Source organism: Artibeus jamaicensis, unplaced genomic scaffold, assembly GCF_021234435.1.
Source record: "Artibeus jamaicensis isolate MK-2021 breed Jamaican fruit bat unplaced genomic scaffold, CSHL_Jam_final contig_464, whole genome shotgun sequence".
In the NCBI taxonomy this organism is placed as follows: domain Eukaryota; kingdom Metazoa; phylum Chordata; class Mammalia; order Chiroptera; family Phyllostomidae; genus Artibeus; species Artibeus jamaicensis.
Genome location: NW_026521842.1, coordinates 14,745,600 through 14,760,040, shown reverse-complemented (window position 1 = coordinate 14,760,040; position 14,441 = coordinate 14,745,600). Strand labels below are relative to the sequence as shown.

General features: G+C 42.7%; 1 protein-coding gene and 1 long non-coding RNA gene across 3 annotated transcripts in view; one reads left to right on the top strand and one right to left on the bottom strand.

The window, feature by feature from the left end:
* The window catches only part of LOC128627656 (uncharacterized), a 56,553-nt gene that overhangs the window by 15,183 nt on the left and 26,929 nt on the right, over window positions 1–14,441 (top strand). The window contains exon 4 of the long non-coding RNA XR_008391904.1: window positions 91–301. This is a non-coding gene — a long non-coding RNA (uncharacterized LOC128627656). The remainder of the gene's footprint in view (window positions 1–90; window positions 302–14,441) is intronic.
* CHST4 (carbohydrate sulfotransferase 4) lies at window positions 295–9,296 on the bottom strand. Of its 2 annotated transcripts, none has more exons than XM_037164275.2 (2): window positions 9,172–9,296; window positions 295–1,778 (listed from the first exon to the last, which is right to left on the bottom strand). In XM_037164275.2, the coding sequence occupies exon 2, from the start codon at window positions 1,758–1,760 to the stop codon at window positions 591–593; it is 1,170 nt and encodes a 389-aa protein (XP_037020170.2). In that variant the 5' UTR covers window positions 1,761–1,778; window positions 9,172–9,296; the 3' UTR covers window positions 295–590. The 2 variants fall into 2 exon arrangements, with proteins under 2 accessions (XP_037020170.2, XP_037020162.2); XM_037164267.2 differs by lacking the exon at window positions 9,172–9,296 and adding an exon at window positions 5,737–5,806.

The following is a 14,441-nucleotide window of genomic DNA, read 5'->3' as shown; positions in this document are numbered from 1 at the left end:
GTTTGGGCAAAATGAATTATTAAAAAAGCTAGGACTCAGAGGACTATGGAATTCTAGACAGATACAGACCTTCTTCCTATTTCCTTCTAGCCTCAGGACAGCACCAGTGTCAGGAGTCAGTGGTATAGATACTTGGCATGTCATGGAAAGTCACCTGTCTTAGAGCAAGAAGGCTGACAGTGCTGCTGGCCAGGGCAGCCTGTACTGTTGCCAGGCTGGCTGTGGAAGAGTCACTTGGATCACTTGCTGTGTATATTTCCCATCCCTCACCCTGGGAGATTCCTACTCCAGCAAATCTAAGGTAAGCCATGGCAAAATAAAATTTTAACTGATGGTAATACACAACTAGATCTGGGGAATGTTGCAAAGACTGGGAGAAACATCCCTTCTTGTTAGGAGAGGTGGGTATAATGATTACATACCATGGGTGTAATAATGGGTCTAATAATCCCGTGTGTAATGCACACAAAAACATGGGTATGCATTATACATGGGAGCTCATTATACATGGCAAAATATGGATGAGTAAGGGTTAGAAGCAGCCTTCAGTTAGTGTGGCTGAGGCTGGTGCCGAGTGGAGACAGAGCCTCCTAATCCTCTTCATGGAATTGCCCAGCGGGGTTCCAGGCAGACAGAAGATCCAGTGACAGGTTCCTCTGCTCTTGCTCTGATTTGAGGAGGTGGTAGCCGAACAACTTCATGGTGTCACCGCAGACTTTCTGAATCTGAGGAACCTTGCTGTAAGGCAAGGACCAGCGCCAGGCCTGGGAGGTTTTGAGGGCATCCCTGGAATCTGTAGAGAAGGCATAACTACCTGTGCCCTTGCCTCGAGTGATGTTACGCACCCAGGTCTGGAGGTGGGGCAAGAATTTCAACCCTGCATGTCCATACATTCGAGCAGTCTGGGCCAGGGGGTCTCGGACCAGGTCCTCATAGCGTATGAGCAGGTAGCGCTGCTTGAGGGCTTTGGGCAAAGTCTGCACGGCCTTATAGATCTCTAGCTGGCTTTGGCAGATGACCTGCAACGCGTAGTAGGGGCGGTCATCCTCCTTGAGTTTCTGCCACTCCTGTCCCATCACAATTTTGTCGTCAATCGTGAGTTCCTCCCTGGTGTGTTCTCGGGAACGAAACATTGCTCGAGGGTCCCGGACCAGGTGTATAATGTGCAGATTGAGGGAAGGGTCCCTCAGTAGTGGGTAGAGTACCTGCAGGTTGAAGAAACGCACCTCCTTGACCACCACGTGGCTGTAGGTGCGACAGGCCTTCTCTACCACCTCAAAGGGCTGCTTACTGCACAGGAGCTTGCAGTGAGCACGGGGTATGATCATATCCCGAGGGAAGATGTCGCAGGCCGGTGGGGAACACAAGGCCCGGCTGGTTTCCCACTGGAAGATGCTGGACTGTTTTCGGGGACCAGGTTCCATGTAGGCGTCAAAGACACTCATGTCACACAGAAAGACGGCACGTATCAAATCCCGCATCGCCATATGCAGCCTCCATGGAGTGCTTTGTGTGAAGGTCCCCCAGATGTGCCAGGTAGGCTCCATAAGGTAGAAGACATCTGGGTGCTGCCCAAAAAGCTGCCCCACTAAAGAAGAGCCAGAGCGCCAGGAAGACAGGACCAGGACGTGCATGGTCTTGAGCCCCTCCCTCCTAGATGGGGAGTTGAAGTTGTTGCTGTAAAAATGGGTGAATATGAGGCAGATGGCTATCTGGGAGACCAGGAACAACAGCAGTGGCATTGTTTTGGGCAGTATCATCTTGCTGAAGTGGGAGACCTTTAAGGAACAAGCAGAGGGGCTGTGATAGGCTGTCGTTTTTGGTGTCTGTCATCTATCCCCTTTCTAGTTAAAGCCACCTTCTCCCTGACCCCCACCAATGAGCAATGCAGAGAGCTGGAGTCTTCTTGCAAACAGTTGCACAAATCCTCCAGAGAATCAATTTCTGTTCCTTGGCAATAAGTTCTGTTTGTTTTAGGCTCTTTACTTCGTCCCTCCTGGTCTCTCTTGTCCTTTGAGTTACTAAAATGTCTGAACTCCGCCATATTTCATCAATGTAGGGGAACAGCCCCATCCTGGCACCCTGGGGACGTCTTCACACAGACCGCGAGGCAAAGCTTAACTGCATTCTGGCCCAAGTTTTGGTTGAAAGTCCTGCGATTCCTTCTGAAACAAAGGAAGATGAGGTGGCTTGGGAAGAACTGCCATGAGGCCATCACCCACCCTCCTACCTTGAGATCCCCACACTGTCTTCCTTTATCTCAATTAAGCACAGGACTTCCAGTCCCCTAATGTTGTGGCCGCACGCTATAAAGCTGCTTGGCTTTAGTTTGGAGTTATTGCCACAAATCATGTGGTTCCCCCCTGATTTGGTCTCATTCCTTGGGACTAGGGATATGAGGAGCTGACCCAGTGCTGACCTCACATGTGTAGGTAATAAATTACCTGAAACTGTTTAGGTTGAATCGTTTCCTTAACAGCCAACTCTATGAAGTGTGGCAATCCAACCTGAGAGCTGCAGTAGTGACCCTGGCCTGTCAGCGACCATGCTGCTGCTGGGGCCGGTGCTTAACCCCTGACACAACCTGCTCAGGGCTGTGTGTGGTGGGGCAGGTGTGTACTGTACAACGCCAGGGAATGCCATCTCATCTAGAGTTTAAGGTTTATTATGAAAAAATGTTCTGGTAGGTGACATTAAAGTACCTAATATACTCAGCAGAATGAGTATATTAGATTGATTTGCTAGTTGTTAGATGTGGTGAGATATGTAGAGAAATGAACTTCACTTTGTAGTTCACTCTAATGCTCATACAGATTGGTGGTGGTCCTGAACTTACTCCTGCCACATTCAGGGTTGACTCTCTGTGAAGAGACCATGGTTCTCAGTGCTATTCTGGGATATTATTCCAAGGGGGATCTTAACCCACTTTAAGGGGTTAAGATGATTCTGTATCTTCTGTATCTTTGTTTATGACTTCCTGACATAAATAACTCTTAAGACATAAAATAGCTCTTTCACAAAGGGTAAAATATTAATAGTAGCAAGGTGCTAATTTGCATGTCAAGATATAACCCAGAAATTCTTCCTTCAAGCTTTAATAAAGAAGAGAAGCTATATTTCTAGATAGTAACTGGAGCTGGATTTAGAGTTTGCTATTTTCTTGTGACAGGTCTTATCAGTTTTTTAAAAAGCTCTTAATAGGTGATAGTCACTAGTTCAGATTGTTTTAAAAAGTATTAAATATTGGAGGACCACTTTATAAAGTATATAAATGTCTAAGCACTATGCTATAGACCTGAAACTAAAATAAAATAATATTGAATATTAACTATAATTAGAAAATTAAAAAACAATGAAATAAGCAAAAACAATGTACAAAAAAAGTATCATTATTATGGGCATTAAATGCACAGACTCAGAATTTAAAAGAAGGCTTCCTAAGATTCTACATGCAGAAAATAAATAAGGGGAGTACCTATCAGCCCGCAGCCTCGCCTGTCACACTCCAGGTCTTTAACATGTCACATGATAGGTAAGGGGATATCCCATGACAAGCAGTGTGTCTGTGGAAGAGGCCTAAAGTCATAAATTAGAAAACTAGAGCTATTTGTAAACAGGGGTAATGACATACCTTTTTAGACGGGTCATAGCATCGTTCTGAGGGAAAGAACACCTACAATTTTTATCACCTTCTGAATCAGTAACATCTTCTCTATTTACTGACAGCTAATATTTATTTCTTAGCCGGTCTTTTTGTCATCACTGTCAGTGAGAAGTCTACTTCCAACACCCATCCTCTATCTGCCTATCTCTAAACTTGCTCCAAGGTAGCAACTTGCTGTTTTGTGTGTGTCCTTTCAGTTGCTTTTTGCATAACAAGAAAATTCAAATGTACATGTGTTCTAAATTTTTCCCCTCTTCTTAATGCAAACAGTAGAAGGCAATCCACATGTGCCATGCCTTGCTTTTTTAACATAACAATGTGTCTTGGAAAGCTTTCAGTGGCATTACCTAAAATCTTTCCTTGTTCCTTTTTACTACTACATAGAATTCTATTGTGTGGGTATACCATAATTTATTCAACCAGTTTCCTCATTGATGGGCTTTTGAGTTATTTCTGGCCTTTTACCATTTCAAAAACTTTAATGACTTTTATGCTTATGTTTATTACCCAGAAGTAGAATCACTAAGTCAAAGAGTATAGACACATGTGCCTTTATTATCTTTTGCTCATATAACTTTCATACTGGTCATAAACTCTGAGTACAGATATATGTACTCACGGTTTGGTATGTACTTTTGTTATCTATTGCTCATAAAGCCTTCACTCTGGTCATAAACCATTCTCTGTGTCTCCAGCAATTCTGGGGAGTGGAGTTTAGAGAAGGAATTGGGCAGCCACAGATGTGATGCTTGGAGTTTACTGCTTGCGTCCTAAAGAAGTAGAACATTCTTTGCCAGTTCATGGGCTTCCCATGGAAGTCCCCTAAACCTTCTAGGAAGGGTGTGATGACCTAGGCCAAGCCCTGTGTGGCCGTGGCACAGAAACCCTTCTCTTCCATTCATTACAACAATGCATTTCCTCCCCATGTGCCAAAAGGATCCAGTGAGGATCATCTCTCTTTGGTGTCCGGAAAGTGCTTTGCTATATGTGAGGAAAATGTCAATGAGTGGTAATTCCTGTCTTGGCCCTTTAGGTTAGTATGGGAATAGCTAAGGTGTGCGCCTAGTTCGTTTAAACTTGAGCCCAAGAGGAAATGATCAGAAACTAGGCCATTATTGATAATGGCCCACCCTCTTCCCCTTTACCCCTATGTCCCCCACCCCACATCACAAAGACTTTAATAAGAGATCTTCTCCAAAGGCAGTGTGAGCGTGAGGATCAGTTTGGAACAGACCGGAGGGAAACAGTGAAGCAAGAGAGAGGAAACATAAAGAAGAGAAGAAATTGACCTGTGCACAATTGTAAGGAAACTGGGATAGAATTTTATAAGCAGTGTCTAAAATCAACTCAGGAAAAAGCTAACATTTCCTTAGGATTAGAAACATAAACTTTGCAAAGTTACTCCTTCCCTCCTCCTGTCTTGGCTTTGAGCCAGCTTAGTGCCCTGAGTGGGCTCATGGCTTTGAGCCCTTCTTGCTGGCCAGTAGCACCTGGCCTCTTGCCCCCTTTCTCCCGGGGCTGGAGCTGAGTTTCTAATTCTGTCCCCAGTTGGCCTCAGGCTTTAGTTGTCCATGATTCTCAGGAATTCCCATGGAAACCCTGACTTCTTTGCTTTTTCTTTCCCTGGGCAGAAAGTAATGCTTTTGTATAGTGAGTCCCATCTCTTGTCACTGGAATCTAGACACATGCTGGATCTAGGCAACCCGTGACCAGAACAGCTAGGGATACTTTAAAGTGTGTCTTGGGCAAAGCTCATTTCTGCAGATACTGTAATCAGTGGTAAAGATGAACCTTCTGGAAACCCTGGGAGAAGCGAGGTGACATGGCTCCCTAAAGAAAAGGAAACCCGAGGCTTTTTATGACAATCTCTTCTAAACTAACCAACACCTTTCCCTGATTGTTCCGTGCTTATCTCCTCTGTAGTCCTTGGAGTTGACAAGCATTTTGGGGAAGTCTGTGACCTGACTCCATCTCAGAATCTCTAGTCCACCTTCCTGAGCATTCTTTTCTGGCTGTTCAATTGCATGCTTGAGTGCCACCCTCCCTGTTGCAGGAACCCTAAATCTGCTCACCTCTATCCTGGCTCTGGCAGTGAGCAGCCTCTTCTGTCTCTCAGCTCTCCTCATCATTCGTTGTTGCCAAAAAAACTACCTGTTAAAAGCACAAGTCTGTTGTTCCCTTCCTTAAAATCCTTGCATAACTTTTGAGGGAAGCAGAGTGTGCCACCCCAAAATATTATTTTAAGATGGTTATTTTAAAGAAATAAAAGACTCAGAATCATTAACCTTTTCCTTAACTAAATAAAAGAATTTAGATAGAAGACCTGCTTCCAGGAAGGGAGCCTATTGTTAATAGATAACTATAGTTTAATATAAACTAAATATGATCAAAGTCCTCTCTGTGTCCCATTGTTAAAAATGACCCAGCAAATATTTATTTACAAAATGTTAGCTTTTCTATCTTTATGTGAATTTACTTCCTCCCCTTTGAAGTCCTAACCTAAACCCCCTACTGTTCCCTTCTCCTTAGCTCAAGATGGCGTATAAGCCTTAACTGCCCAATCAGTCCTCCGGTCTCATACTCTTCTGGACCCCCCATATGAAAATTTGGTCATTTTCTTCTGTTAATGTCTCATGTTAATTAAAAAAAAATTGTATTGACTCATTTGAGAGAGATCAATTTGTTGTTTCACTTATTTATGCATTCATTGGTTGATTCTTGTATGTGCCCTGACCAGGGATAGAACCCGCATCCTTGGCATATTGGGACAACACTCTAACCAACTGAACTACCCAGCCAAGGCCTCATATTAATTTGATTATTAGTTCAGCCAGAACTTAAAAGGGTAGAAGGAAAATTATTTTTCCTCCCCCACACTTTCCAACACATACAGTATTAACTCTGAATCCCCAAGTCTTGTACCCAGGGTCCTTGATTTAATCTTTCATCTCCTGTCACCCCCCTCCTTTTTGGTGGCTTAGGGTCCAGACTTTACATCTCATGCTTCTCAACTTGCCCAGTTATTTAGAAGCCCTGAGACATTCACAAGACCACTAGTCCCTCAAGATTCTGCCTACATTTCAGCTTTCTCCCTGAGAGCTAACTGCTTTCCCATGAGACGTAGGTGTGCCCAAACTTGCCATTAGTATCCATCTCTCACTGCATAGTAAACAGCTGTGGATGAATGTCTCTCCCACTGGCTGTTATAATTTAGGAGTAAATGCTGTGTCTCACGTTATTTACAGGTACATAAAACTTACACGTGATTAGAGCTCATCAAACACTTGTTGAATGAATGAATGGTTGACTGTGGGAAGAGGCATAGTGACTGCTAGAAAGCAAATAACTAAATGAGTGGCATCAGAAACTGAAACTTGTCCTTTTCTAGAATGCATACGAATGTCTCTTTAATATCATTTTTTAATATCATTTACTAATATTTAGGTGACTCTGTTGATTATTTAGTACAGAATCTATAATGTCTCATTTGCATGGAACAAGATATTAATAAGTCAGAGTTTTGATGCAGTACGGCACAGCTAACCTTACTCCAAAAAGAAAAAAGTTTCTACACTGAGCATGTAGTAATTAAAATGGGGAAAAATGAACATTATTTTGAGAAACATTCATCAGTTAGAAATAAAAGCCCCATTGCAGCCCTGGCCGGGATTGAGTGCCAGCCTGTGAACCAAAGGGTCACCGGTTTGATTCCCAGTCAGGGCACATGCCTGGGTTGTAGGCCAGGTCCCCAGATGTTTCTCTCCCTCTCTTTCTTCCTCCCTTCCTCTCCCTCAAAAATAAATAAAATCTAAAAAAAAAAAGGCTGATTGCAGAGCAACACATGACTCAGATTACTTTCCTTGCTGTAACCAGCTCAGTTAGTAAAAGGAAAAAAGAAGGGAAAGAAACCCTCAGCACATCCCATCATGACCACCCCCAAAATAATTTAAGATATGTTGCCCTAGTGATGGGCAGGTGGTATCATCTTGGCGCACAAAGGACAGGCCTGTCATTGAAGAGTCATGAGAACTTTAGGATACTGACACTGGGGTGGCACAGGGGCCGTAGTTTGCTGACCTCATTGAGCAGCCTGATTACAGAGGGCTGAGTTATAGATGTCCCCCCAAAAGGTACACTGTAGCCTTTTAGAAACAAAATGAAGAAACTGAGGAAAAAACAGATGGACATCAATTTGAGAGCCCTGCATTTCGGCCACCGACACATTGCTAACTTAGATTCTCTGCTGAGATTATGCCTCTACAACCTGAAATTATAGGTGGCAGAAGATATGTTCAGATAGAGAATAGAGAGAACAAATAGAGCAGAGCTGGGTTAAGGAAACCAACACCCTGGTGCTTATCTTCACCCAGGCAACAGGTGTCCATATGGTAACAAACTGTAACTAGACTGAAAGCACCAGGAGGATGGGAGCTGTGTCCTCACTGTTGCTTTGTCTCTAATGCCACTGACAGTGCCTGGCACATATTAGGTGCTCAAGAAACACATATTGAATGAATGAATGAATGAATAAACATTTGTAAAGCATTTTTTTACTGTTTAAAGTGTCCTCACTGACCTGTGTGAGGAAAGCAGAGGCCAGATATTTTTATTTTGCACATATAAAAGTATATTTCAATTGCAGTTGGAAGTTCCAGGCTTGCCTATATAAGGTAGATGTCTCTTCTACTTTGTTTGATGTGCTGGCCTCATAACTTAGTCTTACTTTTCATCCGAATGGTGCTCCACGACTCTGAAAGCTCTGATATCTAGGACAACGATCCAGTTAGATATGCAGGCATACCCCATTTTATTGCACTTCGCTTTATTGTGTTTCACAGATACTGCATTTTTTACAAATTAGAGGCAAGACCTCCGCCAGTAAAAAGATTGGGACTCGCTTTATTGTGACACTCTCTTGATTGATGTGATCTGGAAACAAACCTACAGTATCTCCAAGGTTCAGTTGTACAGGTCAGTGATGATCCACACCCCCATTTTTGTAGAATAAGTACACCGAACTTTAATTAATTGACTCAGTGGTAAAAATAGCCATGTCAGAATCAGAACCCAGGTCTCCTGGGTCTCAGGTCCCAGAGTGTTCAGTTATCACACTGCACTTCACCTAAGTTAGAGAAAACCTGCAGCTCTCTGCATCGCTGGTCTTTCATGCCCAAGCACTTGCACAGAGAAGCTGAGCAAAGTAGAGACTTGAGCTCTGAAACCAGGATCTGAACAAGTTAGATGCTGTAGGGGACTGGCTACAAAATATACAAAAGAACAGCCCTGGCATTCTAGGCTCCTGTAACTTTTTTAGAGATGGAGCAATGTGGGGATGGAGGAGCAGTAGCAATTTATGCTTTCTCAGGAAGATTCTCCAGGTTATTGTGAATCAGTACACCTCCAATCAGCTAAGCTGGGACTACCCAGGGTTACCTGATGCTGGGCTCCATTAGCCCAGGGGTAAAAGCCCTGCTTTAGGGGTGTATACAGAGAAAACCCGTTCTTACCTTGTTAATACTGGGGCTTTAGAGAGGCTCACCGCTAGCCCAGCCGTGCAGCTTTTCTCTGACTCACCAACTCCCTTCTCAGTTTTCTTCTCCTCTTCCTCCTCGTATTTTGCATAACTGTCCTTTCTCAGAGGAAATTCCACTGCCCTCTCCCTTCTGCCAAAGAAATGGCCTACCTTCCAAGATAGCGTTGAGAAAGCATCCACTCCCAGGGAGCTTTGATATTAGCAGCTCTAACACCGAAAGGGGGTGGGGAGACTGCTTGAGATAGGCTGGAAGTGTTCTCTCCGGCAACTTGGAGATGATCTTGGAATGTACACTCCTTTAAAGCAGTTGGAAGGTTAACTCCCCTAGGGCACAGAGAAAAACAAAGGAGAACCCTGGGAAACTGGGAACTGAGGTTGATAGGCAAATCACCAATTACAACCAAAATGCCCACAGAATCTTACACTGTACTCTTCTATCTTAATCTTACCTCTTATAAAAAAAGAAGGGGGTTGGAATGAGAAAGCTAGTTTTGGATTGCATCTGACTGTTCACTCCTAACTGTAATGACTAGATGTATATGAAGACACAGAAAAAAGAAACAAGTTAACATAAAAGATTAAAGCTTCTTACTAGCCGTGTTTCCTTGGGCCAATCATACAGCTACTCTGAGCTAATTCATATGATTGTTGTGAGTATAAAATGTCAATGTAAGAAACATTCAGATCTGTAGAGAATTGTGTTTGTTAGAGCCAAACTGAGGACAATTGCTGGGAAGGAAAATCTTAACAGATTGAAAAAATACTCCGGAAAGTGGCATTTTTGCACCTTACTTTATACATTATAATCAAAAGAGAAGACATAAGTGGGTTACATGAAATCCATTGGTGCAAGGTTATGGAGGAGGGAGAAAGCAAAGATGGGGTGTGGGGGAATTTTGGGGATTGTATAAAAAGTAAAAGGATAGACACTTTTTTTAGGTAGTTGGGTATAGGATAGTTAACATTCAACAATTAACAGGGTAATAATAACAAGAAGGGGATATATGGTCTCCCTCTGGTGCAGTGCCTGTGCTTAGGAGTCTGGAAAAAGGAAATTACTTTGATATTCCAAAAGTATGTTGCCCTAGATGAATAAAACAATAGGATTAATTAAGGTAAAGATTAACTTCTGTCAGGTTAGATTCCAGCCTAGGACATGACTGCCCGCCATAAACTGCTTTTAGTTAGAAAGTTTTAATTTCAGACCATCCTTTGTGGTTACTGTAGGTCCCTGAGTTTGTAAGGCTGCCACGCAGGCCACCCCTGAGCTTGTCAGGCTAGTATGTGGCCCCTTTTTTCCCCACAAAAACAGTCGAGTAAACTTTTACAACATGTGCATGAATAAAGATAGTATAAAAGTCACTGACTTTGGATTCAGACATCTGGGCAAGTCATTCCACCTTTTTTAAGCCCTGGAACATCAGTGTAAAATATGCATATATACCCACTTGATAGAATTTTTGTGAATGTTAAGATTGGATTAATACATGTAATGCCCCAATGAGATGTTATGACAAAAATGAGTTTAAAAGTGACCGTTGTTATTGAATCACAATAACTTCTTACTTAGCTGCTGGCTCGTTTTCCAGGCTTTGAAAGAGAGAGAGAGCAGGCAGAGGTGTCTGAGCTCTGGGTGATCTGGGAAGTATCTACTGGTTTCCATCAGCTGAGACCCCTGAGGCCTTATTGCTGGCACAAATGACCAACTGCGTGGTGATTCCTTGTATTGATTTCACTTGTGTGGCCATCCCTCCCTCCCTATTTCTCTCAAGCACGGAGAAATTTCTCTTCCTCAAAGTGACTCCATGCAGAGATGTAAAATGAAGAGCCGGAACCAGAGAGTTGGTAGTTCTGCGTTTATTCTTATTATTTAAGTAATTCTTGTTAATTGTAAAACACTGAAAATACAAAATGTTCAAGGAAGACAATATGAATTCCTTTACATTTTGCTGCTCAGAGAAAACCACTGTTGATCCACTCCCACTCCCCTCCACACCCCACCCCTGCACCCCATACATGCAAAAATTTGTAAACTTCAGATCGTACTGGAAAATGTAGGTTTGCATTGTACTTGTTTTCCCTTGGTCTTTATTTTATGTTAAAACATTTTAAATTATAGAATTAAATTTAGGGCATAAAGGTACAATTTAACTAATACTATAAAGGCACTACCACTTAAAAAAAATAATAATAATGACCCAGAACAGTGCCAAAGCTGCTTAGGTATCTCTGCCCTCCCATGACCTTCCCCCACCCTCATTCCTCAGAGGCACCCACTTTAATTGTAAGTAGTTCCTTACTTTTCCTTGCAGTTCATCACCTTAAGCAATACAATTAAGTTTTCCTCAGCTTGACGTTTATACACATGGAATCATACTACATGTATTCGTTTGTACTTTGCTTTTTAAACTTCACATTATCCTTGCAAAATCCCTCATGTTGAATATAGTTATAGGGTTTTTGTTTTTAGTTCTGTGTACTATTTATTCCATGTGTGACTATACCACAATTCTCCCATGATGATGTTAAGGGACATTTCAGTTGTCTATGGTCCAGAGCCATAACTAAACATTCTAGACATGTCTCCCGGCACATGTCTCTAGGGCATTCTGAGACGCAGCAGGTGTTTGGCCTTGATTCACTTCACATTGTATTATAAACATTTACCTATGTCAACAAATATTTATGGAGGATATCACTTTGAAAGGATTTGCCGTGTGTCAATATTTCAGTGCTCTATTGTCAAACATTCAGACTATTTCCAGTTTTCCCTGTTACATATAACTCTGTGGTGAATATAGTGATCTCAGTAATTAACAAATCAGTGAGCACAGGCCTCAGTACAAGTAGATGCCCCATCACTTTCTTTATATGTAACACCACATATCATAACATCTTTTTTGTGATTCATAAATCAGGAAGAACTATTGGAAAGGCCAAGCTGGAAGCAGACGTTAATTAAGAAATAGTATTCACAGTAATTAAAAATCCAGGGTATCCAAAACAGAGGCATCCCCAGTAATTATGGAGAGTGAAGACCTGATAGAAGATAATCATAGCTACTATTTGTTCAGAGCTTGCTGCAAACCAGGTACTGCACCTCACACTTAGTTGGATATCATATTCAGACTTTGCCATGGCCTTATGGGGTGTATTCCACATTTTCCAGATCATACAATATGGCTTATAGTGCAAAGCCTGGACTCAACCCCAGGTTGGGGATCAAAGCCTCCAAACCTTTGGGATCAGAGGCTTACTTATCAGGCAATGCTACTTCCCTATGTTATCATGGAACAGGATTATTGAGTCTATTTCCTTTTGCTGTACTCCTGAGAACTGTCAACAAGCAGGGCAGAACTATTTCAACACTTATCAGAATAGAAACTTCACATTCATCAACAGAAAAGAACTGCCAAAATTCTCTGTCCCACCATGTAATCCCCAGTCCTTGCTGAACATACGGGGGTATCTGCTAACCTCATGTGAGAAGAAATAGAGAAAAACATCTTTGTCAATCATTGGTGAATACTGACGGGTTTTGTTGTTGTTGTTGTTGTTTATTTTTCAGAGACAGAGGAAGGGAGGGGGAAATAGTGTGAAAGAAACATCAATCACCTGTCTCCCCCAACTGGGGCTCTGGTCTGGCCTGCAACCCAGGCATGTGCCCCAACTGGGAAGTGAACTAGCAACCTTTCAGTTCAGACTCTGACACCCAACCCACAGAGCCACATCAGCCAGGGCAAACACTCATAGTTTTAATCCAGCCCTTTATAATGTTCTCTTCATGTTTTTTGAAGACTGCCCAAATATGAGGTCACTGAAAAACACCATAATCCCTAAATAATTCATATCACCTACCATCTTTTTTTTTTGATAGGGATTCATGCTGGTAGAATGCCAAGAGGCCAAAGAAAAGCATCGTCTAGCAATCTGGTCACTGCTAGGTGGTGGTCAGCAGGTTCAGATACTGGACTACCAAAGGTCTATAGTATGCCACAGCACCGGGAAGAAATTTGAATGCCAAAGTCTAATATCCAAGCCTTCTGAAGGAAGTTTCACAGAGAAAGCACCATTTAGCTAAGGCAGCACTGTCCAGTGGAACTTTTTTTGATGAGGAAATGTTATGTTTTACACTAATTCAGCAGCCACTGCCACATGTGGCCATTGAATACTTGAAAGGTGGCTGATGTTACCATGTTGGACAATGTAGTTAAGGTTCTACAGATCCAATCTCTTTCCTTTTCAATCTCAGAAAATCTGATGAAAGATAAAGTCCTTCACTCCAGAAAAAATGAATATTTGCTCATCATACAAACACAAAATCATACATAGTTCCGAGGGGTCCTTGTAAGTTAAGAATTCCTACAAAAGGCTGCATGTACTACAGGTGCTTCTCAAAACAACAGTTGTCTCCCAGGAACCACTATTCAGTGTAGCTTTGTGCCTCCCACCTTGTCCTTGGGATCTTTACCATGTGTACAGTCTAGGTGAAGAGACCCTGGGTCAGCCCCTGAGTCAGAGTCTGATGTTCTTAGAGGTCAAGAAGGATCTTTCTGTTGGTTGTGTTACTGTAGATAGTTAGCTAATTATTAATAAGGAAGAAAACAAAGGGAATTAGACATTGAGCTTAATAAACTAGGGGGGCATAAGCCTGTCTGCTTAGCCAGGAAGCTATTACAGATTCCATAATCTATAACATTTATACATTTGTTCATACTCTGCCTACAAGGAGACAATCCTAGGAGCATAGGAAATCTCCCAGAAGCACTGTCCACCCAGTCCCTCTGGTACCAGGTAGTTGGGGAGCACAGAGGGTGATGCTTGATCATAGAGGTCTGTCAGTCTAACTAGGGGGTGAACCCATCATGAACCTGTGAAAGCTTGGGCAGTTGATTGGATATTTTGGAAAAGCTCCTGGTTATAACCCCAGGCATACAAAGCAGCTCTCTCTTTTGCCCAGTGACTTGCACTCACCCTGTTTGTTCATGTGTTCTCTGTCTTGCCCCGGAACACACGCAACCATGTGGGCATAGCAGCTGTGTGGGCTCGCAGCAGATGGCACAGGCTCTGAAGGACTAAGCTTTAATGTGAAGCAGAAACTCTGGATACTGGCCTTTGTTTTGGCCTCACTGAAGACAAGGTTGGGCTTGACCCATGGTGGGACAGACAGAGATGGGACATTGGAAACCCAGGGGCAGATCACCACTCAAATAAACCTTGCCATGCCTCAATCTCCCATGCGTA

Excerpts from the sequence above, each read along its gene's own strand:
- CHST4 (XM_037164267.2), bottom strand. The coding sequence starts at position 5,793 with ATGATGAGGAGAGCTGAGAGACAGAAGAGGCTGCTCACTGCCAGAGCC. Across the intron at positions 1,779-5,736 it reads CTGCCAGAGCCAGGATAGAG|GTCTCCCACTTCAGCAAGAT; the intron begins GTGAGCAGATTT and ends TGTTCCTTAAAG.